Source organism: Tachysurus fulvidraco, chromosome 13 (assembly GCF_022655615.1).
Source record: "Tachysurus fulvidraco isolate hzauxx_2018 chromosome 13, HZAU_PFXX_2.0, whole genome shotgun sequence".
Lineage (NCBI taxonomy): Eukaryota > Metazoa > Chordata > Actinopteri > Siluriformes > Bagridae > Tachysurus > Tachysurus fulvidraco.
Genome location: NC_062530.1, coordinates 24,936,274 through 24,964,179, shown reverse-complemented (window position 1 = coordinate 24,964,179; position 27,906 = coordinate 24,936,274). Strand labels below are relative to the sequence as shown.

Genomic DNA, 27,906 nt, shown 5'->3' with positions numbered 1-27,906 from the left:
GGCTGGCTGTCCAGTCATACTGTTTGCCTAGTGTCCACCGCACAATGAGTCAGCGGAACAGGAAAGGCTGCATTTGTTTTGCCCAGAAAGGGCCTAGAGGACTTATGTCCACCGCTCTAGCTTGTGGAGTAACTCCTCCTCTCTTTTTTCTGCTTTGGGGGCCAGAATAAGGGTAATCCGGTTTCCGAGCAGCGCCTGATGCACTGGGTTGTGGAGGCCATTAGCTCAGGCCTATGAGGTGCGCGTTCTTGAATCGCCTCTCGGCATCAGGCCTCATCCAGTGCCTTGGCCAGGGGTGTTCCCTTTGGAGATGTTTGTGCTGCGGCAGGTTGGTCCTCTCTGCACACCTTTATCAGGTACTATAACCTGTACTTGGACCCAACTCCAGGGTCCCAGGACCTGCAGGGCCATTGATGGTCTGTTCCCAGTCTGCTTGTGCTATTTCACGGCCTCTGGCACAGTCATCGACCGATTCGTCGCGGCGTGGGTTTTGGTGTTCACATAGTGTCAGAACTGACGCAGCGTTGAGTTCCCTCGAAAGAGAACTACACCAGGTTACGTATGTAACCCGGTTCCCTGAGAAGGGAACGAGATGCTGCATTGCTGGCCACGCCCTGGCATCCCCTCGCGCTTTCTTCAGACAAATAGAAGCTGGAGCAATGTGACATACTGTAGATGCCTTTATATGGACTTGCTGGCACGCAATCACTTCATCACATGTCCTTCCCAAGCCATTAAATTGGCGTGTGTGCACACAGAGCTTCAGACACAACTTCCTCACAGAAGCATTCCCATAGCGTCAGCACTGACGCAGGGTCTCGTTCCCTCCTTAGGGAACCGGGTTACATATGTAACCTGGTGTGGTTTTCCTTTCTGTACAGCTTTCCTTTTACCAGGGGGGCGGCACTACATACAGATTTTACGGATTTCACAAATATGAAATAGGAGATAATATTTTAGCTACATGGCTAGTGTGATTTATGGACATGAATTTCCAAGGGTCCTAATATGAATAGCTCAGTGATTAACATCCCAGGACCTCCAAGCTGCCACTGCCGGGTTCCTAAACAAGGCCCTTCATAAAATGACATAAATGCCAATTCATCCCATCTGTTATGCAATAAAATGTATCATTAAAAACCATACAATGAGGTAATAACATATGCCACATGCCAGAAGGGCATAGAACAAGTTTATAATTAATAACTTTTTGATTACAATTGTGTAACACTATTGTCTCCTGTGAAAACATGAAATGGTATAAAATAGGAATATTGAGTGTATGTAAGACTTGAGTGAATATTGGGTAAATAATAAACTAAGCTATTTTAGTTGGTAAGCAGAAGGAGCATATAACTGAATACAGCTAAGATGAGGTTCAAAATAACTACAAAATATAAAACAACAAGGCACAATTCATCACTCATTTTGTAACATTGTGGGTAGTTTTATTGTAGTTCCTAATTAGTTCATACCATATGTATATAACATCTTAATATAAATTCAGAATCAAAAGGTTAATATCATGCAGTAGGGTACAGCATTAAAACAACAGGTCAATATTCAGGTCAATTTTTTTTTACATTTTATTGGCATCTGATACATTTGTAATGAAATGTTAAAAAACTAAATGCTTAATAATATGCTTTATTTTGGTCCACATTAATCAGTATTTTTACATTATTAAATCACTGACCTGGCACTTTGCCCATCATTTGCTTTTTAGTGTTTTTCTCTGGCTTCATGATAATTATGTAACACTTTGGAAGAAAGATACAGAATAGTAAACCAAAGCTTGATGCTAAAATAGCAAATATCTCTACAGCTACAGTAAATTTTCCAGGTGAACTCACATAAGCAGGAATAAATGTGATCCAAACTGCACAGAACATCAGCATGCTGAATGTAATGAATTTTGCTTCATTAAAATTATCCGGAAGCTTCCTAGCTAGAAAAGCTAAAATAAAGCACAAGAAAGCAAGAAATCCTATGTAACCCAGTACAGCCCAGAAACCTATAGCTGAGCCCAAACTGCATTCAAGAATGATCTTTTCTTTGTAGTGAATTAGATTTTTAAAGGGAAATGGAGGGGATATTGTCAGCCAAAGCAGACAGATAAGAACCTGTACAAGAGTGAAGGCGAGTACACTGAGTCTCTGCTGTGGAGGCCCAAACCATTTCATTAAATTACTCCCTGGAAGTGTAGCCCTGAAGGCCATTAACACCACTATTGTTTTTCCCAGAACACATGAGATACAGAGGACAAAGGTGATCCCAAACGCTGTGTGACGCAGCATACAGGACCACTGAGAGGGCCGACCAATGAAAGTAAGTGAACAGAGGAAACACAGAGTCAGAGAGAAGAGCAGCAGGAAGCTCAGCTCAGAGTTGTTGGCTTTGACTATTGGTGTATTTTTATATTTAAAGAATATGACTGATATTATAATTGTCATTAAAGAACCAACAATAGAAACAACTGTTAGCAAAATCCCCATTGTTTCTTCATAGGACAAATATTCAACTTCCTTCTTTACACATTTACTCTTATCAGCATTTGACCAGTAATCTTGCTGACATTGTTCACATTCAATGGAATCTGCCATAGAGTGAGAGAGATAAAAAATACCAAATGAGAAAAAATGTAGATACATTTATATAAAAGGTTAATTCCTATACCTGTATATATCCTTATCTGCTATTATTATTATTATTATTATTATTATTATTATTATTATTATTATTATTATTATTATTATTATTATTCATAGTAGTAGTAGCTTTAATTTTCTTTTATATTTCTTTATTAGAGATATTCTGTACCTGTCATATTACTGATCTCTCCAGCAGCACATGGTATGCAGTCAAAACAGCAGATTGGTTTTCCTTTCTGTACAGCTTTCCTTGTACCAGGGGGGCAGCTCTCACTACATACAGATGTGGGCACCTTTGTTTAAATACAATATGTAGTTACATTATAATATGATAGACAGTCTGTAAAGTCTTTTTATGGTTTATATTGATACCATAGAATTTTGTCCCCTAATACTCACTTGATTTGAATTGTTTGCCCACACAATAGAGGCCATGTTTACTGCTAATCGATCATTAACAGGAAATGAGGAGTCATAAAGTCCAACTGTAACAAATTCAAACTGATGATCTTGACTCATTTGCCTGTTTATTATTTCATATTTTGCTGGAGGATCACCATTTGCATCAAAATAAACTTCTTCACCATCTTTTGTCTTGAAACGCACCTTTTTGAGTTGTTCTAGAAACTGATGGAATAGAGCAAATTTTTATGTTTCACGAAAGCTTTACATATTTGATGTAAATTATAAGTTTGTGTAAAGTCCATATTTCAGTGCAAAATGCATTTCAGAAATGGTATTTACTCACTGTGAACAGATCCGGCTGCTTCTTTGTAGGACATGTTTGTTGGCAGCCAAGAAGACTGTGTAGAGTATAGGCTATGGCATAGACTGCTTTATAGATATTATTGAAAATTGGCATAAAAGACATATCAGTAAAGGTGTTTTCTATCTCAGAGAGTTTCTCTTCACCTGTACATACTGTTGAGTCCTCTGAATCATTCTGCACTGTAAATTTGCATTTAAACAAAGCTTCCCAGAATTCAGTAAAAATGGTACTGCCTACCGATTTCAGTGGTTTAATATCAAGAATAAAATCCTTCAGACCTGTGACTTTTGTTTTGGGAATGGCTAGCCCTATAGCTCCTTGCAGTATGTTGTGCTTATCTAATTTGGCCACTACTGGATCAGAGATCCAGCCCTCAGTTCCCACCCACTGATAGCCGGTGATGTTGTGTTCAGAAAGCATGGGTAGCAAAACATCGAAGTCCCATTGAGTGAAAAAGGCTACTATCACACGAGAAGTGGACATTTTAATTTGCTCAATAATTCTCAGCACTTTTTCATGTGAGTAGGTTGGTAAGAATGGAAGGGAATATTCTAAGCAGACCCCTAGCTGTTCTGCCACATTCGAGAAAGTTGCCATTCCGCTATTGCCATATTCATCATCTCTTCTTATTGCTCCCACCCAGGTCCAACCAAAGTGCTTGACCATCTCTGCAAGTGCTCTGCTTTGGTGGAAATCACTGGGAATAGTGCGCAGAAATGAGGGATATTTTGATTTATCACTGAGACATTCACAAGTAGAGTAGTAACTGATCTGCAATTAGAGCCAAACAGGAATATCAGACATAATGCTCAGATGGTCAGAAAACATAATCGAAACATAAAATGACCTTCCAGCTGTAGATTTTTTCTAACCTTGAAATGGAGTTGTAATAGTCATAATCTTGATAAAAATGCATAAATTCTTACTAAGGGCATGCTGAAAGGTCCAATACTCTTTGCTATAGCCATGGACACTGATGAATATGTCTCTCCTATTATGGCCTGCACCTCAGCTGGCTTTGTGCAGATCCCATTAGAGACAGAGTTCTCATTCCCATTCAGAAGTGTCATTGCCGCTTTAACACCCAAAGATGTGGAGCCACAGGTGTCATAAATCTTGAAGCCCAACAAGACTCCAGGCAGTAACGTAGAACTATTGTTGATTTCCTCTAATGCAAAAATTAAGGTCTGTGAATAATGGAAGCCTTTAAATTCCATGCTGCATAAAAAAATTAGGACAGGAACATAAACATGTTAATATATTAGACCATATACAGTAACTGCAACATAATTACTAAAATATGTATTATATTTTAATTTAAATTGCTCATTTTCATATGCTGCTTACCTTGTGCACTTTACTGGAGGTGGCATGACTGAATAAGATAAGTCAGAGATCTCCCAGTTACTATAAAAAGGAAAAATAGCTCCAACTATGATATCACCATCTTTCCACAGATGTGGGTATGCACGTTCTCCATACAAGCTACAAATTGTCTCGTTAGCTCTGGAAAAATTGATGATGGCCATTAGCACATGCAAGAGAGTAAACAATGACTCCATCTACCTATAGAAGTTTAATGTAATAATAGTAAGTGTGAGCATGTATGCAAAGTCTGATATGTCATCTAGTTGAACAGGGAGGATCTTTAGTATATATACAAATAGAAATGCAAATCTTTTCTGGAAAATCAAAGAAGGTGTGTCATTATTATGCATAGAAATCAGTAGCTCATGAGATAGTGCTTCAACTCTCTGGGCTAATCGGGACTAATAGTCCCCTTTTTTTGCTGTTGATTTTCTTATTTTTGTATTTCACTCATTCATTCACTCAAATGATATTTTGGACTTTTAGAATGATAAATATCTATACTTGACATTTTTTATTTAAGCCATTGTATACAGTTCCCCATCACTTTTCACGGTCTTGCTAGTCAATGAAATATAAATGATTATCATTATGTTCTTAGTCATTTATTGTGGCTTGAATTTACCCCCTTGAAATGTTCTTCCTTTGTGGAAATCTGAAAATAAAACTGACTGAATATTTCTTTTGACATGAATTAACTGAACATTGTCCATAAGGACAAGAGGGGAAAATTAATTATTTTAGTTATGTGAAAATATAACATTATTTATTTCAAATTATATAATTATTTGGTTTTGTTAAAGGTCTTGGCATGTGTGACACAAACACAAGAAGTTTTCTAGGTTATTCTCACTGGCCCTGGTGATTTTTAGGTGTTAATAAACCCAAACTGTTCAGTTCAAATGGTTGTTTGTACTGTAAGTAACAGGAAATTGAGCAGCCTGAACTGGTTGGATAATAGTACCCAGTCAAAATACTGTAAGGTTTGAATACTTTATGTATAGTAACAGTAATTCTAAGCAAAAGAAAAAGGCTTAACTTGAGGGCTCTTTTGGTATTATTGCATTGGTCTTTTAATAATATGACCAAACACACACACAGCTGAATATAACAGTCCATATTATTTCTTTGTGTATTCATTCCTTCATAGATATCTTTTGATTGTTGAATTCATCATTTTATTAAATGATTACCATACATTGTAAATAGCCAGATACGTGTGTGTGGGGGGGAGGGGGGGGGTTGCGCTTCCAGGGAGCATTGTGGTTTAGTGGCTAGCACGTTCGCCTCACACCTCCAGGGTCGGGGTTTGATTCCCGCCTCCGCCTTGTGTGAGTGGAGTTTGCATGTTCTCCCCGTTCCTCGGGGGTTTCCTCCGGGTACTCCGGTTTCCTCCTCCAGTCCAAAGACGTACATGGTACTGTAGGTTGATTGACATCTCTGGAAAATTGTCCGTAGTGTGTGAGTGTGTGAGTGAATGAGAGTGTGTGTGTCCTGTGATGGGTTGGCACTCCGTCCAGGGTGTATCCTGCCTCGATGCCCCATGACACCTGAGATAGGCACAGGCTCCCCGTAACCCAAGGTAGTTCGGATAAGCGGTAGAAAATGAGTGAGTGAGTGAGTGAGTGAGTGAGTGAGTGAGTGAGGTTTACATGTATGATTTTATAGCAAAACTAGCAAGCATTCATGAATGAACATATACTTATTTTAATTAGTTGGTTTGTTTCCTTTCTTACATCCATTTGTATGTGATCCTGTTCAGAGTGGTTTGGAGGGTGTTTTATTCATCATATGTTTTTTGGTGTTTTTGTCAGGCTTGAGCAAAATTATGTAGCACTTTGGAATAAAAATACAAAAAAGTAACCCAGAACTTGAGGCTAAAATTGCGAATATTTCCACAGCTACAATAAACTTTCCAGGAGAGCTGACATAAGCTGGAATAAATGTAAACCAAACTGCACAGAATATGAGCATGCTGAAAGTGATGTATTTGGCTTCGTTGAAATTATCAGGGAGTTTCCTTGCTAGAAAAGCTAAGATAAAACACAAGAAAGCAAGAAATCCTATGTATCCAAGCACAGACCAGAAACCTAAAACTGATCCCACATGACATTCTAAAATTATTTTATCTTTGTAGTGGGACATATTTTTATAAGGAAAGGGAGGAGAAATCATCAGCCAAAGACTACATATGAAGACTTGAACTAATGTAAAGGAAATAACACTAAGTCTCTGCTGTAGAGGCCCAAACCATTTCATGACATTACTTCCTGGAAGTGTAGCCCTGAAGGCCATTAACACCACTACAGTTTTCCCCAAAACACAGGAGATACAGAGAACAAATGTGATCCCAAACGCTGTGTGACGCAGCATACAGGACCAATCAGAGGGCTGTCCAATGAAAGTAAGTGAACAGAGGAAACACAGACTCAGAGAAAAAAGCAGCAGGAAGCTCAGCTCAGAGTTGTTAGCCCTAACAATAGGTGTCTGTCTGTAGTAAAAGAATATTAACCCAACTATGATTGTGAGACATCCACCAAACAAAGAGAATGCCATCAAAAGAATGCCCATAAGTTCATTAAAGTTCAGGAATTCAATGTTTTTCAGATCACATTGAGTCTTGTTCCCATTTGACTTGTATTCAAGAGGGCATGGGAGACATGTCACTGCATCTGAAACCAAAGATATATTAGAAAGGCAAAATGAGGACATTTTATGATTGTGTGAAGTCATGTGAGCTTTTAGGGGATGTTTAAAAAAAAGCAAAAGCAGTAATGTAAATGAAAGGAGCCTGGTCTTCTCACTTGTGGTGTTGCTGAACTCCCCATCTGCACAGGGGATGCAGTCAAAGCAGCATATTGGTTTTCCTTTTATGACAGTCCTGCTGGTCCCTGGGAGACAGTTGTCACTACATACAGACCAAGGAACCTGGAGTATACATGTAACCCTGTTTAAGAATGAGTTTGTTAAGCAATAGACAGAGTAATAAAATATGTTTAGAGGTCATAAGAATATCTGCAGTTTCTCTACATGCTGTTGCTTACTGTATGCTGGTCTCCTGTCCAGATTGCACTGCTGGTATTAATTACAAACTCCTTGCCTTCTTGCCGAGATGCATCATACATGCCAATAGATTCAAATACGATTGTTCCTTTACGATTCCTCTGCCAGTTGACAATGGCATAGCGTGCGACAGGGTCACCTACTTTGTCGAACAATACAATATCACCATTCTTGGTAGTAAAGTTCACAAGAGCTAGGTTTTGGAGCACCTGAAAGATATATAAGGTTCAGTATACCCTGAAACAAATATTTATTTATTTGTTTATCTTTTGTACTGACCAAAATTAATGGATAAATTAATGCAATGGAATCACCTGCCATGGCTCTATGCTTCCTACATCTGCACATGTATCTTTGGGAAATGGCCCCTTCCCATCATGACAAGCTAAAATACTATCCACAGCATAAGCCACAGCATAGACAGCTTTGTAAATGTTGTTTAATAAGCTAGCATCTGAAACATCTGTAAAGCGAGTGTGTGCATTCTCAAGAGACTCATTTCCAGTGCAGGATTTCTCAGCCGTCTGTGACTGGGGGCTTAGATTGCAGTCAAACACACTCTCCCACAATTCAACCAGACCTGTATTACCTGGGTTTAAAGAGGGCCGCCTACTTGCAATAAATTCTTTCAAGCCAGGAATGTAGGCATTGGGCACTGCAAGACCTATTGCACCACCGAGCACCGCATAATTGATGTCATTGGATAGGTAGCTGTAGGTAATCCATCCTTCACTTCCAACCCACTGAAAACCAGTCACATTCTGATAGTAAAGCTCTTTTATGAGGATGTCCAGATCATTCCCATCTGCAAAAGCTACAATGACCTTGGAGGTGGATGTCTTGATAATATCCACCACATTTAGAAACTTTTTTAATGGGTCAGTCCTGTCAATAGCCACAGAGTACTCAATACATACTCCCTCTTTTTCAGAAGCTTCTAGAAAAGCAGCCATTCCATTATTTCCATAGTCACTCCTACTTCTAACAGCTCCCACCCAAGTCCATCCAAAATATTTGACCAGCTTTGCCAGTGCTCTGCTTTGGTAATAATCATTAGGAATTGTCCTAAAGAAAGACGGATACTCTTTTCTGTTGCTAAGACATGCACAGGTAGCTGAGTGGCTAATCTGTAAAAGAAATGCACCTAGTAATAATTATCATAGAATTGATAATTACATCCATTTAATCACACAGATTTTAGTGCATAATGTGATTAGAAAGCTATATTCTAGACAGATATGATATCCACAACATATATATATATATATATATATATATATATATATATATATATATATATATATATATATATATATATATATATATATATATATCGGTATATAAGGAAATCTTTTGCATTATCTTTATATACAGTTTGCATTTTTTTTAGGATAAACAGTACACAGGTACTCTCAGATTACTCACCACTGGTATATGAAATGGGCCCATGGTGTTCGCAATACCTATAGTTGCTGTGGAAGTAGTTTCCCCAATGACAGCATGTACAGTAGAGGATTTTGAGCAGTTTTCTTTCTCCACTCCTGGCCTGTTCATGAGAAGCAGAGACGCCATTACAGAGAGAGGAATGCTGGGACAGGAGCCATATATTCTGTAGCCAAGTGTAAGGTCCCGAAGAATATCTGTGCTATTGTTAATCTCCTCTATAGCAAATATCATTGTCATGGCATACTGCAATTCTCCCGGATCAATACTGAAAACAGACGTAGGTATATTCATAACAATTTATATATAAATAACATTTGAATTTGAATGAACTTTTTTTTGTACTGGTTTTTGCTTGCATGTATTCCTTTTAGTGTTGTCTTACCATTTTTGATGTTCATAAGTATTTAATTTCAGGTCTGTAATATTCCATTAGCTATCAACTTACCCATAACATCTCATATTTCCTGGGTTGACCAGCAGTGTTGGATTTATACCAAGAGGATTTTGATGAAATGAAAAAATGCCTCCTATTGTTACATCACCCTCTTTTGAAAAATGAAGTAGTTCATCCGTTCCGTACGCTACACATTGCTGATCTTCAGCTTTAGCAGTAAAGAATATTATCATTAGTATATCTAATAAAAAAAACATCATGCTATATAGAAAGCATATGTCTCTGATCCTTGGACTATACCTAACACATCCTGTCCTTATATACTTCAAATAACTGTGGAACATGGGACCTAATTTGCATGTTCACCAATTATCTCCAATGAGCTGGTGATAACAATAACAAAAAAAAAAAAAAAAACAAAAAAAAAAACACTGATATGTGGATTACACACTTAGCTCAATTAGGCTGAAAAAAACTTTATTGCATTTTTATCCTGCCTTTAGATAAATAATAATAATAAAAATAATAATAATAAAATAATAACAACAATAATAAGAATAATAATAATAAGAAGAACAATAATAATAATAATAATAATAATTATTATTATTATTATTATTATTATTATTATTATTATTATTATTATTATTATTATTATTATTATTATTATTTATTTATTTATTTATTTATTTATTTATTTATTTAATTATTATACTGTGTACAAATTATGCAGCTTTCTCAAATATCAACAATTACCTTTTACATATTTAATAAAATGACCAATGATGATTCCAAAGTTATTGCTCAAACGAATGATTATTACAATTTTTTTTATTTTATTAAATTGTATGTTATTAAAATAAATGTGAAAAAAAAAATCAATATTGTGATTCAAAATAATTGTCTTTATTGCTTTTATGTGTTGAACTCGTTAACATACTAAAAAATGTATTTGATGTATGAATTTTCCATCAGTACATTGTGTCCCACTAAGATTTTGTATTTGCTTTGCCCATTAGATGTTTTCTTGTATTCTTTTCTGGTTTCAGTATGATTATATAACACTTTGGAACAAATATGCAGAATAATAAACCAAAGCTTGATGCCAAAATAGCAAATATTTCTACAGCTACAGTGAATTTTCCAGGAGAGCTGACATAAGCAGGAATAAATGTGATCCAAACTGCACAGAATATGAGCATGCTGAATGTGATTAATTTGGCTTCATTAAAATTATCAGGCAGTTTACGAGCCAGAAAAGCTAAAATAAAACATAAAAGAGCCAAAAGTCCTATATATGCCAGCACAGCCCAGAAACCTATAACCGTGCCCAAATCACATTCTAGGATTATTTTATCTATATAATGAGCAGTGTTTTTTTGAGGCACTGGGGGTGCAAGTGTTAACCACAGCACACATATAATGACTTGAAAAAGGGTGCAGCAGAAAACACTCATTCTCTGCACAGGCACTGAACATTGAGGGAAACTGCTACCTGGCATTGTGGCTTTAAATGCCATCACCACTGCTATTGTTCTTGCTAAAACACAGGACATACAAAGTGCAAAAGTAATGCCGAATGCTGTATGGCGCAGCTTACAGGACCACTCGGAAGGCTGTCCGATGAAAGTAAGTGAACAAAGAAAACACAGACTCAGAGAGAAGAGCAGCAAGAGGCTCAGCTCAAAGTTGCTTGCCTTTACAAGTGGCGTATCCCGAAAATAGAAAAATACCAATCCTACTGCTGTAGTGATAGAAACTCCAGTTAATGAAACAGCTGTTAGGAGAATCCCCATGTTTTCATCAAACGAAAGGAATTCCACTTTCTTTGGAACACACAGACTATGATTTTCATTTGACCAGTATTCCTGGGGGCATCTGATACATTCAACAGAGTCTGAAATAAGAGAAAATGGTCACAATCATTTATCTGTTATCTTTATATTGAAATCCCAGTCCCCACTCCATTTCATATTTTAGCCATAAAGTAACACATGAACACATACTAGTCTCGTTGCTAATTTCACCCACAGGGCATTGTATGCAGGCAAAGCAGCATGGAGGCCTCCCTTTGATTTGTGCTTGTCTGTATCCTGGCTCACAGCTCGTACTGCACACTGATCTCGGCCTCTGACACACATTCCGTTTTAGTTAAAATCTGGGAAATTAAACATTTCACAATAAGTTTTCAATTCTGTACTCCATACCTACCATATTGCTATTTCCAGCCCAAACTATATTAACAGGATTCATGACAAACTGCTTGTCAGCTGGGAGTGAGGCATCGTAGTAACCCACTGCAACAAAGTTTATTTCTCCATATAAATTTTTCTGCCAGTTTACCAGCTCATATTTTGCAGTAGGGTCTCCATTAGCATTGAAATAGACACGTTCACCTGATGGTATTGTAAAGTTCCCACGCTGTAAGGATTCTTGTACCTGCATCGGGAAATCATGTGTTATTTTTACATCCATGTGTATTTTCTTGTAATCCTTTCCTCTCAGTACTGTTTTATTTTCACTGTTCTATTTTTATAGAAAATAGAGTTAATTTTTTTTCTCGTTTTTTTCTTACCTGGCCAGGTAGGAATAGATTTGTTTGGGTGCAGTTCACATTTCCATCAGCATTACAAGCCAAAACATTATGTAAAGCATGAGCTATTGCATAAACTGCTTTATACACATTGTTGGAAATCCTTAGCTCTGAAACATCAGTGAATGTATTATTTATTTCTTTGAGATCTTCAAATCCAGTACAGAGTTTTACACCCTCTGTTTTTGGTGAAAACTGACATCCAAATGTCACTTCCCAGAATTCTACTAAAAGAGAGTTTGAGGGAATCTGCGATGGATGAACCTTTACAAGGAAGTCCTTTAGCCCTGGAATTTTAGACTTATTGATGGTAAATCCTAATGCACTGCTGATAACCTTTGATGTAGTTTCAGTTGCTAAATATCTGGCAGTTATCCAGGACTCGCTGCCTACCCATTGAAGCCCTGTCACATTTTGAGCAAAGGCCTCCTCTAACAAAACATCCATTTCATTTTGAGCCAAAAAGGCTACCAAAACTTTAGCTGTTCCTTTTTTGATTATTTCTACAACTTTAGCAATGCTCTCCTTTGAATTTGTTCTTAGAATTGCTTCATTATACTCAATGCAGACTCCCTCTTTTGCAGCTGCCTCCACAAATGTGGCCATGCCATTGTTGCCATAGTCATTGTCGCTTCTTACTGCTCCAACCCAGGTCCATCCAAAATACTTCACTAACTGAGCCAGAGCTCTGCTCTGGTAATAATCACTGGGAATTGTTCTGAAGAAGGATGGATATTCCTTTCTGTTGCTAAGGCAAGCGCACGTAGCAAAATGACTGATCTGTTGAAAGTAAGGGACAGGTCAAGACAGTATTATTCATGTATCACATTTAAAAGAATTCATACTATCACTTTTATCTCCATATATTTTACCACTGGAATCTTGAATGGTCCTGTTGCTCTAGACATCACTATGGTCGAGGAAGACTCTGATTCCCCAATTATGGCCTGCACTGCTGAATGCCCCAAGCATGTTTCATGAGCTGTACGCTCTTGACCATTTATTAAACCCACTGCCGATCTCATTGAGGCTAAAGTTGAGCCACAGCTGTCAAATATCTTATATCCAATGGAAATATTAGGAAGCAGGCCACTCTTGTTTATTTCATCAATAGCAAAGATCATGGTCTGAACAAACCGGAATTCTCTGAAGTTCAAGCTAAAAAAATAAATATTAACAATTTCATTAATATTTATTCACATTAGCATGATTTCATACTATTATTCACAATTTGTTTATACACTTTGACTTCCACAGTTCCTGACAAATAATTTACAAAAGAAGAAGAAATATTAATAAAAATAAACAAACCTTGTGCAGATTAGACGTTGTGGCTTCTCAGTAAATGAAAGTGGCTGTAATGTAATTTTGCTGTGAATTGAAAAAGCTCCTCCAATGATGACATCACCATCCTTGGAGAGCTGGGGGTACTCGGGGTTCCCAATCATTTGGCAATTAGCCTTTTCTCCCTTTACTTTGAAGACACAGATGAGCAAAAATGTATGTAGAAACATCACAGAGGCTCTGGGGCACTAGTGTATTTCCTTTACAAATGGAAGAGCAGGTTATATAGGGAGTGACGGATCCTTCTGGGTGCCTTCAATATGAAATCATGTGATCGTATCTCAACACGTCATCACCTTTTTTTTGTGGTTATATTGAATGCATACTTTATGGTTAGATTTGTGTCCCATAAATACATTTATGTTACTGTGTATACAGATAATTGTGATTGTATTCGGCAACATATGCACACATTATTACTGGAGCAATGTAGCAAACTATTATAAAAACATATTTTCTGCAAATATTACAAGTTCATAATATTAGAGACTATAATAATATAGTAATAATAAAATTATTAATTTCCTTCTAGAAACCTTATTGCACAGATAGACGGAAGAGTGGGTTTCAGTAAATATCAAATTCAGTAAACAAATGTGGTTTAGTCAGCCAAGAAAACCAAACATATCTAAACATAACACCAAAGATATGTTAGATATGTTCGGTTTCCTCGGCTGACTAAGAAACATTTGTTGTTTCCTGAAACCCACTCTTTCATCTACCTGTGCAATAATTCATTGGTCACCGGCAAATACATTATCAAATGTTTCCATTTTTGTACATACATCACCATTTTATGCAGATTATATTTTATATCTAATACTGCACAAAACAATGGGAGTATTTAGCTTCATGTGGCATAGTTACACATAAATACACAAGTCTGTTTACAATGAAAATGTCTCAATCAAATAAGGGATCCTTACAGGTGTCTGTATGATTTTTCTCATTAGAAAGACAGTAGTCCACATTGAAATATAATCCCCATCAAAATATTCACCATCATTATATGAAACCTAATAATTTAACAATTAATAGTAAACAATTCTTCTGGTGCTTAGATTTTTTGAACACAGGACTCTTCCTGCATCCTAGTCACTGCTTGCCAATCACTAGCACCTGGCTGCAGATTACCTGCATATTCCATTACTCTGCGTCCCTTCTCACAACAATGGAGTATGTGGACATCACACTAAACACATTTTATGTAACCGTTATTTTTGTTGTACTTGCAAGCCTGACCTGGCTTAAGGTACATGAGGTAGATGACCGTCTGTCCATATATGGTGATTGATTTGATGTGTTTGTGTGGTGTCTTTCTTTATTTTATGTACATGAGATTTTGAAAAGAGTTATTATTTGTATTATTATTATTATTAGTAGTAGTAGTAGTAGTAGTAGTAGTAGTAGTAGTAGTAGTAATTTAGAATCGTCAAATAGTCCATTCAAAGCAATCAAATGACTCCTGTTGCAGGTTTGAATCATTTTATTTGTCATTTAATTCCAGTTTTCCCCATCATATTTTTCTTTGTGTTCAGTTCAGGTTTAAACAGAATAATATAACATTTAGGTGTAAATATACAGAATAGTAGAGCAAAACTGGAGGCCAGAATAGCAAATATCTCCACAGCTACAGTGAATTTTCCAGGTGAACTCACATAAGCTGGAATAAAAGTAAGCCAAACTGCACAGAATATCAGTATGCTGAATGTGATGAATTTAGCTTCATTAAAATTATCAGGCAGCTTCCTAGCTAGAAAAGCTAAAACAAAGCACAAGAAAGCAAGAACTCCTATATACCCCAACACAGCCCAAAAACCTATAGCTGAGCCCAAACTACATTCTAATATGATCTTTTCCTTGTAGTAGTTCATGTTTTTGTAGGGAAAAGGAGGGGAAACTGTTAACCAAAGTACACAGATAAGAACCTGTATGAGAGTGAAGGCGAGTACACTGAGTCTCTGCTGTAGAGGCCCAAACCATTTCATTAAATTACTGCCTGGAAGTGTAGCCCTGAAGGCCATTAACACAACTACTGTTTTCCCCAGAACACAGGAGATACAGAGGACAAAGGTGATCCCAAATGCTGTGTGGCGCAGCATACAGGACCAATCAGAGGGCTGACCAATGAAAGTAAGTGAACAGAGGAAACACAGAGTCAGAGAGAACAGCAGCAGGAAGCTCAGCTCAGAGTTGTTGGCTTTAACAATGGGAGTGTCTTTTTTCATCAGAAATAAAATCCCTACTAACACAGTTATTGCTGCTCCAAACAAAGAAAAAAATACCAGTATTATCCCCATGATCTCTGTAAATGAAAGAAACTCTACAACCTTTGACACACATTTATCTCTTTGCGCATTAGACCAATATTCTCCTGGACACTGCTCACAGTTATTTGAATCTGAAAAATAATTATAGTTATTCTTATTAGGAAGGAATAGAAAAATTGCCTCATGCCTTTATTTATTCAATCCATTGTTGAGGAACTGTACCCTAAATAATAGGAGGATGATACAAAATGTGCAATTAACAATTTGTCTTTGAATTTTGGTAATACTGACATTACCTGTCTGGTTACTGATCTCTCCTTCTGCACATGGTATACAGTCATAGCAGCAGACAGGCCTTCCTTTCTGCGCAGCTTTCCTGGTTCCTGGAGGACAGCTCTCACTGCACACAGACCTCGGCTTCTAATATGAACGATATGTTATGGCCACAATCAGGACTTTCCACATAAAATTCAGAAAATATAAATTGGTTGAGTTAAAAATGTGATAAATATATCCTATTAGAAATGTATTGCTCTTTGATAAAATCCATGCAGCATTTCAATGTTATAGTTTTACACACTAAAGCAATATGGAGTAATTTAACATACATATTAGTGGCATGTATATAACATATTTATTTCTTCCTTTATAGTTTATTTTAATAATAGCATAATTGTATGTACCTCTTTTGCCTCTCCAGCCCAAATTATATCATCAGAATTTAGAACAAATTGTTGTCCAGCTGGCAGAGAGGCATCATAATAGCCCACTGCTTTAAACTGCACCTCTCCATTGAAGCCTCGTTGCCAGTTTACCACATCATATTTTGCAGCGGTAGCCCCAGTGCTGTCGAACCACACCTGTTCTCCTACTTTGGTGGTAAAATTCACCTTTTTTAGTGACTCCCCAACCGTTAAATTGAAAAGAAAACAGATATTTATTTAATTGCAATATCAGTCACGGTTATCACTTGTGTGCTTCTGTTCTTTGTGTTACCTGCCATGATTGTATTGTTTTGCCTTTCTCACAACTTTGACCTTCAGTGCATCTCAACAGGCTGTGTAGAGAATGTGCTATAGCATAAACTGCATTGTATATGTTATTCGCATATCTCATTTCTGATATGTCTTCATTGTAGTTTTTAAATGGAGTCATATCTTCATATTTCTTGCAGTAGTTTTCACTTTGAGAAATGTTTCCCTCTGTATGCAAACAAGGGATATCAGTTTGCCAAAACTCTTTAATAACATAATCAGCAAACCCAACAATGTTCATTTTTCCCACATCCAATCCAATGGATCCAGACAATATGTTGTAACTTGCTGGTGTGACTAGATTGACAGCAGTGATCCAGCCTTCAACACCAATCATCTGGTAGCCGGTGACATTCTTTAAAATAAGATGGTCTATTAAAATGTTCATATCAATGTGGGCAAGAAAAATGATAATTACTTTGGCTGTGCCTTTCTTAATAATATCGGCCACTTTCTTGATTTTCTCGGGATCTGAGCGGTCAAATTTCTCAGAGTACTCAACACATATTCCCTCCTCTGTGGCTGCATTCAGAAAAATGGCCATTCCACTATTTCCATAATCATTATCACTGTTCACAGCTCCCACCCAGGACCAGCCAAAGTGCTTGACTAAATATGCCAGAGCTCTACTTTGGTAGTAATCACTCGCTATTGTCCTAAAGAAAGACGGGTACTCTTTTCTGTTGCTTAAACAGTCACATGTGGCAGCATGGCTTATCTGAGGAAAGAAAGGCAGATAAAAAATAACTGTCTGTATTGTTGGACCTAACATGGTGGAGTGTTGGCATGCTTATTTCCTTTTAACAAAAATAAATTTTAGAGAGACATTGAGAAATAAAATACTAACAATAACTAGCTGAAAAATCATATAGCATATAACATAAGCATTTACTTAATTGTAGATATTGTTCTATACATGAATATATTTGCATGGTGTACATTTGAAATGTGTTTTGTAAATATTCAATAGATTGATATTACAGAATTATTAGAATTAATGATCCTTACCACTGGGATCTGAAATGGTCCTGTAGATTTTGTGAGTACTATAGTAGGAGAAGACTCTGACTCCCCTATGATGGCTTGTACGACTGCTTGTCCAGAGCAGGAACCATCTGCTGTCATGTCCTGGCCGTTCAATAAAGCCATGGCTGCCTTCATACTCAACAATCTAGAGCCACAATTGTCATAAATCCTGTAACCAATTGAAATATTTGGGAGCAAGCTGTTGCTTCTGTTGATTTCATCAATTACAAAAGTCATGGTCTGAGCAAACCGAAATTCTCTGAGGTTAAATCTATAAATATACATAAAAAATTGGAAAATATGAATATGATCGGACATTAAACATAAAGTCAAAAGTAACAGAATTCCAGTGCAGAAATATAACATAGTTTTGATAAAAATTTGGTACATACATAATGATATAATTCAAATGTGAAATTTTTCATTACTACAAACCTAATGCAGATAAAAGGTTGGGGTTTTTCAGTATATGTCAGGGACTGCATCTGTGTACCACTATGTATTGAAAAGACAGCTCCAATTATCACATCTCCATCTTTAGACAGCAGAGGATATGCTGGGTTTTCCAGGATATGGCAATTTTCTCCCCTTGCCATGAATAGAGAAAGGAGTAGTATAAGTAATAACATCACAAAATTCATCCAATGCTTTAACTGGATCTGTCCTCAACAGGATAATCATCACATATTTATAAGTATGGTCTGAGCGTCCTTAGTATAACCTTTCAGTCTCAACGAATCAGAGAGGTGATAAGCTCATCTTGTGACATCATTAAGGGACAGCATTTGTGGCTCCATCTATCTGGTTTAATTCAAAACTATTAAGACTCAAATTCCTTACAAACACTGCTGTGGGCATTTCTATTATTTGACATGATCTATAAGGAAAACCTTTTTGTCAATGAAAGTTGGAGACAGTTGGTTCGCAAAGACAGTAAGCCAAATGTGTGTGTATGTGTACAGTATATTATTTTTCCAGTGGAAATGGTACCATGTGCATTAGCATCTTCTCATTATAGTCCTAAATGTTGTAAAAAAAAAAAATAAAAATGTTGTAAGCTACACCTGAGTGTCCCAGGAATCATTGGTGGAGTCTCTCACAGGCGAAGACTTTTCTTCTCTGCCTTTCTCCATGTTTCCAGCTGCCTTATAGTCATTCCATTGCACAGCCTCTGTGCTGGCAATATGGACCTGCATACTGGGGTGTGTGCAGCATTGACAGTCAAAACCAACTGTGGCCAGTCTACATAAGCAAAGCCATAGTGTAATAATTATTATTGTGTCCGTTCTTTTATTTTTCATAAAAGTCTTCTTCTTCTTCTTCTTCTTCTTCTTCTTCTTCTTCTGGATATGATGTCTATGGTAGCCCGATAAATTGTCAAGAAAAAGTTATACAATTTGGCACACTTATCATGGAGGCTATAAGGTGCATTTGACCAAATTCTGACAAATGAACCAGTTTGTCTATAAAAGGCCAATGGTTCTGACAGTGGTGTAAAAAAGTGTTTGTCCCTTCCTGATTTTTTTTTTTTTTTTTTTGCATGTTTGTCACACTAATGTTTCAAATCATCAAACAAATTTAAATATTAGTCAAAGATAACACAAGTAAACACAACATGCAGTTTTTAAATGTAGTGTTTGTATTATTAAGGGAAAACAAAATCCAAACTCACATGGCCCCGTGTGAAAAAGTGTTTGGCCCCACAGTTAAAACTTAACTGCGGTTTATCACATCTGTGTTCAATTTCTCTAGCAAAACCCAGGCCTGATTACTACCACACCTGTTCACAATCAGGAAATCACTTAAATAGGACCTGACTGACAAAGTGACGTAGACCAAAGGATACTCCAAACTACACATCACGAAGAGATCCAAAGAAATTCAGAAAGTAATCTATCAGTCTGGAAAAGGTTATAAAGCCATTTCTGAAGCTTTGGGACTCCAGCAAACCACAGTAAGAGCCATTATTCACAAATGGCAAAAACATGGAACAGTGGCTCTCACTGTGGTTTGTGGCCGGCCGACCAAAATTACGCCAAGAGTGCAGGACTACTCATTAAAGATTTCACAAAACACGACACAACAACATCCAAAGAGCTGCAGTCCTCACTTGCCTCAGTTAAGGTCAGTGTTCATGGGCAAAAGAGACTGGGAAAAATGGTCTGCATGGCAGAGTTCCAAGATGAAAAAGATAAAGGCTAGTCTCAGATTTGCCAGAAAACATCTTGATGAACCCCCAGACAGGGAAAATACTCGGTGAAATAACAAGACAATTGTTTAACTTTTTGGAAGGTGCGTGTCCCATTACATCTGGTGTAAAAGTAACACAGTCTGGGGCTGTTTTGCTGCTTCAGGACCTGGAAGACTTGCTGTGATAAATGGAACCATAATTTCTACAGTCTTCCAAAAAATTATGAAATACAATGTGCGGCCATCTGTTCATGACCTAGAGCTGAAGCAAACATTGGTCCTGCAGCAGGACAACGATTCAAAACACACTAGCAAGTCCATCTCTGAATGTCTGAAGAAAAATAAAATGAAGACATTCGAATGGCCGAGTCAAAGTCCTGACCTGGATCTTATTGAGATGCTGTGACATGACCTTAAAAAGGCAGTTCATGCTCAAAAACCCTCCAATGTGGCTGAATTACAAAAATTCTGCAAAGATGAGTGGACCAACATTCCTCCACGGTGCTGTAATGCAGTGGTCCCCAACCTTTTTTTCGCCGCAGACCGTCAATGTTTGATAATTTTACTACGGCCCGCTGCCGGTGGAGGGTGGGGGTGGCGGCTATATACTTAAAATAAATACTATATATACTATAAAATTAATAATTTTAATTTAATTCTATTTAAACATGCCTTTTTAACTCACTACAACGCTAAATCAATGAGAACCTTGAGCTTGTTTCTTTGCAACGAGATGGTTCCATCTGGGGTAATAGGAGACAATGACACGCGAAATGTGTTGCTAATGTCCAGTGTAATGTTTATTCAGTTGTTTTGTTTTGGTTGCCGTCACTGCAGAAAACCCCGCTTCACACAGATAGCATGTCGGAAATGGCAATAGGGATTTAAGTGCTGTGGTGGCAATCTCAGGGTATTCCGACTTTAATCCAGATCACCGGCAGAGTTTCTAACTTTCTAATGACGTCTGTTTCGTGCTCATTTTTGCTAATTTGTGGGTTAAATTTGAGCAAACACAATATACACGTACACCAAGCACTGTTAAACATGAGAAAGTACCGGTGAACAGAGAGAAGAGCAATACACACCTTCTCTCCACCAAAGCTACAACACCACTGCCGCTTGCAGCCGCTCAGCTTCAGACGTCACCTAAACCCGGCCCGATAGCATGATATTTTGGCCATGCGCGGTATTGGTGCGGCTTTAGGTGACGTCTCTCAGCTCCCGGTTAACCTCTCGTCCATGGAAAGTCGCACAAACCCGAGAGAAATACACCACAGTAAATAAAATGTAATTTTATTTACTCATTGCCAGTTATCGCAAACACATGATTGCAGTTCTTCCTGCTAAGGGTGGCCCAACCTGTTATTAGGTTTAGGGGCAAACACTTTTTCACACAGTGCCATGTAGGTTTGGATTTCGTTTTCCCTTAATAATAAAAGCCTTCATTTAAAAACTGCATGTTGTGTTTATTTGTGTTATCTTTGACTAATATTTAAAATTTTTTGAGTATCTAAAACATTAAAGTGTGACAAACATGAAAAAAATATATAAAAATCAGGATGTGGGCCAACACTTTTTCACAGCACTTTATGCTTTAAACGTGTGCTTTGAAGCTATTCACCGAAGTTCTTGCCTGCACCATCTCCTGGTCAAAGTTTGAAATAACATGTTAAAAATGATTCCAGGTTTGGCTCATTGTTTTGACACCGATCTAAAGGTGCAGAAACAATATGAGCTTACTGCCCAATTTGTCAACCAAAACTTTTGCCCTGTAGTCAGGGAATCCTACATCATGAGAGAAAACATTAAAATCATTCTTGAATCCCTTTGGTAAAATATTGGGTCTATGGCTTTAATGTGATTACTTGGGAAACTGCTTGGCCCTATAAATGCTACTTGCAGCTTTATGTATCATTTGACAAATCTATTATGACAGTGCTAAGTAATTAACAATAACTATTGTGTATCTGTTAGCTGTTATGTAAAAGCTAATTTGACTCTGATTATGCAATGTGTCTCATTCTAGCCTGTTAGTATGGGTAATGTGTCAAATTATACTTGTGATAATTATAAATAATTTAAACAATATAATCTTCACTCCTGATTGAACTGTGTCATGTACGATATACTGCTGATGCTGAGGTTTGTTGTTCACAGCAATATTCCTGCAGGATTTTATGAAAGTATATTATGTTGCTGCCAGCTGGGTTTAATTAATATGGTTGTTATTTGTAATTATAGTGTTCATAGAGGCATCTATCATATTGCTATCCATATGAGTTCTTTCTCAAAGGAGTGTTTTGTCAGCTTGTACAAGTTTCAACATGTCACCCTCTAAATCTCTAGACAACTGTCTATCTCACACACACAAAGGTTCCTGCTGCATGGTCCCATCTGACTGCCTTCTCACCTGCATCGTAACCTCAGCTGACCTTGTTGTTTCTTTCTAGATGTACACACAAAATAGTGAATTTTAAAATAAGCTTATGATGTAAAAGTAATTTTTTTTGTTTGTTCTTTTGTATCTTATGAAATATATTGCATATGCTTTAGGCCAGTAGTCGGCAACCCGCGGCTCCGGAGCCGGAAGTGGTTCTTTCTTCCCTCTGTTCCCTGTACATTTGGAAAATATATCTTTAATTTAAATTTATTTTATTTTAGTTAGTTAGTTTTAAAAAAAGGTAATTCTAAATCTAAGATTATGATGCTCTTGTAACATTAAAATAAACCGACTTGCGAAATCTGACGCATTTTTGGTTTGCTGCAGCTGGCAAGTTAAAATTTTGATGTCTTGAATACGAAGAGGACTCAATTAGACATTAAACATTTTATTTGAAAGTAACCTTCAACCCAGTGTCTTTTTGTTAAGGTTAGTTCAAACTGTTCAAAATATTTTTGTTTGCTTGCAGAAAAAAAAATTGTTTCATAAATGCAACACACTACAGTTTCTTCTATACTTTCCAGAAAGGTAAAAAAAAAACGATATATGCAGAGTTCTCTTCATTTTAGATGTCAAAAGGGTTTTGTGGCTCCCTGTGTGGTTTTTTTCTTTTTTTTCTGTGGGAAATGGGTCCAAATGGCTCTTTTGAGTGTTTACGGATACCGACTGCCCCTGCTCTAGGTCTTTAATGCCCTCTGCTAATCTGACAGAAACCATAGTAGATGCTGTAACCATCAAGTTAACCAAAGTCAACCAAAGCAGTAACCATAAATCAACTTGTACAAGTATTTTAAATTTGACATAGAATCAGTCATGAGATCACACATTCTAAGTGCCAATAATGTAATTGTCTATGATTGTGGATACAGAATATATTTCTATAAACAAAAAAGACACAAATGCACTTTTTAATATGTTTAATATGTTCTCATCCACATCTGTTCTTAAATTCATTATCTATCCAATTCCTGCACTGCTTGTCATATACAAAGGTACAAGGTGGGAAGGGAATCAGCCCATTTAGGGGTCAATCACATACTCATTTGTACACCATAGGCAATTTATGTATGTATTTACTGTATGTATGTGTGAATTAATTGGTTTAATTAATTAAATATTGGTTATATGAATTGGGGCCTATTAATATGTGCAGTTGTACATTTTAATTTCAAACCTTTATTTTGACAAATTGTTATTGATTACAAACAAGCATGTTACTGTGTACAAAATATCTGTATACAGACAGAGCTAAGACACAACTTCTTTGATAAGTTTAATCTATTCTCACCCTTAGTATGTATAGTAGATTTAATTAGATGTAAGAGGACTAAAGATTATATTAAGAAAATTGTTCAGGTAAATTGATTAAATATATCTTTGTGAATTTGAACAACGTGATTCTCAAAGTGATTTGGATGTACTTTTCCCCATCATATTTTTCTTTGTGTTCAGTTCGGGTTTAAACAGAATAATATAACATTTAGGTGTAAATATACAGAATAGTAAAGCAAAACTGGAGGCCAGAATAGCAAATATCTCCACAGCTACGGTAAATTTTCCAGGTGAACTCACATAAGCTGGAATAAAAGTAAGCCAAACTGCACAGAATATCAGTATGCTGAATGTGATGAATTTAGCTTCATTAAAATTATCAGGCAGCTTCCTAGCTAGAAAAGCTAAAACAAAACACAGGAAAGCTAGAACTCCTATATACCCCAACACAGCCCAGAAACCTATAGCTGAGCCCAAGCTACATTCTAATATGATCTTTTCCTTGTAGTAGTTCATGTTTTTGTATGGGAAAGGAGGAGAAACTGTTAACCAAAGGACACAGATAAGAACCTGTATGAGAGTGAAGGTGAGGACACTGAGTCTCTGCTGTAGAGGCCCAAACCATTTCATGACATTACTTCCTGGAAGTGTAGCCCTGAAGGCCATTAACACCACTACTGTTTTCCCCAGAACACAGGAGATACAGAGGACAAAGGTGATCCCAAACGCTGTGTGACGCAGCATACAGGACCACTGAGAGGGCTGACCGATGAAAGTAAGTGAACATAGGAAGCACAGAGTCAGAGAGAAGAGCAGCAGGAAGCTCAGCTCAGAGTTGTTGGCTTTAACAATGGGAGTGTCTTTTTCTATAAGAAACAAAACAGCTACTAGCACAGTAAGTGCAGCTCCAGCCAAAGAAAAAAATACCAGTATTATTCCCATGACCTCTGTAAATGAAAGAAACTCTATGACCTTTAACACACATTTATCTCTCACAGCATTAGACCAATATTCTCCTGGACACAGCTCACAGTTATTTGAATCTGCAAAATAATCATGGTTGTTATTAATAAAAAAAAAGAAAATAAACATGGATAATAAATTGCATCCGAAATAGTAAAAGAAGGATACACAGGGTACAATTAACAAATCTTTGAATTTTGGTAATACTGACATTACCTGTCTGGTTACTGATCTCTCCTTCTGCACATGGTATACAGTCATAGCAGCAGACAGGCCTTCCTTTCTGTGCAGCTTTCCTGGTTCCTGGAGGACAGCTCTCACTGCACACAGACCTCGGCTTCTAATGTGAAACATTTAGTACAGAGAAACTTTAATCTTTATTAAGGGTTTGTTTTTCTATTGAAATCTATGCAGCTGTACAGTCCACTAATATGGGCTTAAAGGTCTTCATTTTATAAGAGGAAGAATAATCTATTTTGGTTCAGACTATATTTTATTTAAAAAAATCTTAGAATTAGTAAATAATGTATGTACCTCTTTTTTTTCTCCAGCCCATACTATATCTTCAGTGTTTAGCACAAACTGTTGTCCACTTGGCAGTGAGGCATCGTAATAGCCCACAACCTTAAACTCCACTTCTCCATTAAACCCTCGTTGCCAGTTCACCACATCATACTTTGCAGCCGTTGCCCCAGTGTTGTCGAACCACACCTGTTCACCTAATTTGGTGGTAAAGTTAACCTTTTTTAGAGCTTCAATAACCTATGAACGGTAAAGAAAACAAGTATTAATTTTATATTTAAATATGAATAAATATCACTTATGGGCAAAATTTGAATCAGTTTTTTCCTTTGTGTTACCTGCCATGATTGTATTGTCTTGCCTTTCTCACAACTCATGTTTTCTCTGCATCTCAACAGGCTGTGTAGAGAATGTGCTATAGCATAAACTGCACTGTATATATTTTTTGCATATCTTAATTCTGATATGTCTTCATTGTAGTTTTTAAACGGAATCATATCTTTATATTTTCTGCAGTTGTTTTCAATTTCAGAAATGTTTCCCTCCATTTGCAAGCAAGGGAAAACTGTTTGCCAAAATTCGTTTACAACATAATCAGCAAAATTAGCAATGTTTAATTTTCCCACATCAAAACCAATGGATCCAGCCAATATGTTGTAACTTGCTGGTGTGACCAGATTAACAGCAGTAACCCATGCCTCAACACCAATCATCTGGTAGCCAGTGACGTTGTTTAGAATTAGGTGATCTATTAGAATGTTCATATCAAAATGGGCGAGAAACATGATAATTACTTTGGCTGTGCCTTTCTTAATAATATCGGCCACTTTCATGATTTTGGCAGTGTCTGACCGGTCAAACTTCTCAGAGTACTCAACACATATTCCCTCCTCTTTGGCTGCTTTCAGAAAAATAGCCATTCCATTGTTCCCATAATCATTATCACTGTTCACAGCTCCCACCCAAGACCAGCCAAAGTGCTTGGCCAAATATGCCAGAGCTCTACTCTGATAGTAATCACTTGCTATGGTCCTAAAGAAAGATGGATACTCTTTTCTGTTGCTTAGACATTCACATGTGGCAGCATGACTTATCTGATGAAAGAAAAAAATCTGTTTTGATGCATCTTACAGGAAAGATATACAGAGGCCTGCACAATCACAAATTTTCACATTTACAAGCAATTTATTGTAGCCAGAACTCCTATCAGCATCATTGACACAGGACTGAACAAATAACCTGTATTTGTGAAGTGGCAATATTACCAAATTGGCCTCCATGCTGTCATTAAAAATAACATACATTGCTCAGAAAGAATATTAAATACAATAATTAAAATTTACATTGAATAAATTATCTGTAGATTTTTTTTTCTATAAATAGAGTTTGTCTTGTAACTATTATATATTTTTATGAAATAATTATTAAAATCTTTAATCCTTACCACTGGGATCTGAAAAGGTCCTGTAGTTTTTGTAAGTGCTATAGTAGGAGTAGATTCTGACTCTCCGATGATGGCTTGTACTACTGCTTCTCCAGAGCAGGAATCATCTGATTCCATGTTTTGACCATTCATCAAAGCCATGGCTGCTTTCATAGATAACATTCTTGAACCACAGTTGTCATAAATCATGTAACCAATTGAGATATTTGGGAGCAGGGTGTTGCTTCTATTGATTTCATCAATTGCATAAGTCATGGTCTGAGCAAGGCGCAATTCTCTTAGGTTAAATCTACAAATAAACATAAAATTAATACACATTTTCATATTATTTATTTAATATTAAATCAGAACTATAGGAGTCACTGTGTAATAAAGTACAGAAATACAATACACATTTCCTGAAAATAACACTAATGTGAAATTTTCCACTACAACAAACCTAATGCAGATTAAAGATTGAGGTTTTTCAATATATGGCAGTGACTGCATCTGTGTACCATCATGTATTGAAAAGACAGCTCCAATTATTACATCTCCATCTTTAGATAGCAGAGGATAAGTTGGGTTTTCCAGGATATGGCAATTGTCTCCCTTTGCCATGCTAATAGAAAGAAGTAGTACAAGGAATAACATGACAAGTTGTGCTGAATTAATCCTATACATATTTACAATGCATCTCATACATTTAAAGGCACTGTTGTGGGTCTTCTGGGAATGACTTGTCAGATTAGACAAAGCAGAGTGGTGAGGAGCTTTGTGATGTCATTCAATTACAGGATGCTAGATGCATCTGTCAGTTTTATGTGGTAGAATTTATTCAAGTTACCACACAAATTATTTACAGCCACTATTGTTGGATTGTGCTATTTTAAGATTGCATGTGCCATGAAATATGTTGAGTTGACTGACTAATAGCGGAATAAATGTGCCCCTACATATCTTTGTCTTGATATGGAGTCAAAGCAAACAACAATATAAACAATAAGAATCCATTTGATAGGAAATCCTACAAAGCATATACTGTAAGAAATTAAATAATAACAGGTCCAGGCCTCATACAACCTTAGCTGTCACCCTTTTTAGCATTTGATTAAATAATTTGACAAACACATTTTTG

General features: G+C 36.8%; 4 protein-coding genes and 1 pseudogene across 4 annotated transcripts; all 5 read right to left on the bottom strand.

Annotated features, from left to right (window-relative positions):
• Positions 1-1,688: 1,688 nt before the first annotated feature.
• LOC113652539 (extracellular calcium-sensing receptor-like) lies at positions 1,689-4,982 on the bottom strand. Its single transcript, XM_027161652.2, has 6 exons — positions 4,768-4,982; positions 4,347-4,638; positions 3,400-4,191; positions 3,051-3,278; positions 2,821-2,944; positions 1,689-2,596 (listed from the first exon to the last, which is right to left on the bottom strand). Exons 1-6 carry the CDS (start codon positions 4,980-4,982, stop codon positions 1,689-1,691), a joined length of 2,559 nt encoding a protein of 852 aa, XP_027017453.2.
• A 1,564-nt stretch (positions 4,983-6,546) lies between these two features.
• LOC113652538 lies at positions 6,547-9,951 on the bottom strand (annotated as a pseudogene).
• A 729-nt stretch (positions 9,952-10,680) lies between these two features.
• Positions 10,681-13,798, bottom strand: LOC113652537 (extracellular calcium-sensing receptor). Its single transcript, XM_027161651.2, has 6 exons — positions 13,596-13,798; positions 13,157-13,442; positions 12,267-13,064; positions 11,903-12,130; positions 11,698-11,821; positions 10,681-11,588 (listed from the first exon to the last, which is right to left on the bottom strand). Exons 1-6 carry the CDS (start codon positions 13,796-13,798, stop codon positions 10,681-10,683), a joined length of 2,547 nt encoding a protein of 848 aa, XP_027017452.2.
• A 1,323-nt stretch (positions 13,799-15,121) lies between these two features.
• On the bottom strand, positions 15,122-18,554 carry LOC113652536 (extracellular calcium-sensing receptor-like). The gene is made up of 6 exons (XM_027161650.2): positions 18,394-18,554; positions 17,941-18,229; positions 16,902-17,650; positions 16,582-16,810; positions 16,195-16,318; positions 15,122-16,029 (listed from the first exon to the last, which is right to left on the bottom strand). Exons 1-6 carry the CDS (start codon positions 18,552-18,554, stop codon positions 15,122-15,124), a joined length of 2,460 nt encoding a protein of 819 aa, XP_027017451.1.
• A 5,435-nt stretch (positions 18,555-23,989) lies between these two features.
• On the bottom strand, positions 23,990-27,389 carry LOC113652535 (extracellular calcium-sensing receptor-like). Its single transcript, XM_047822806.1, has 6 exons — positions 27,229-27,389; positions 26,790-27,078; positions 25,684-26,439; positions 25,358-25,585; positions 25,040-25,163; positions 23,990-24,903 (listed from the first exon to the last, which is right to left on the bottom strand). Exons 1-6 carry the CDS (start codon positions 27,387-27,389, stop codon positions 23,990-23,992), a joined length of 2,472 nt encoding a protein of 823 aa, XP_047678762.1.
• Positions 27,390-27,906: the final 517 nt, after the last annotated feature.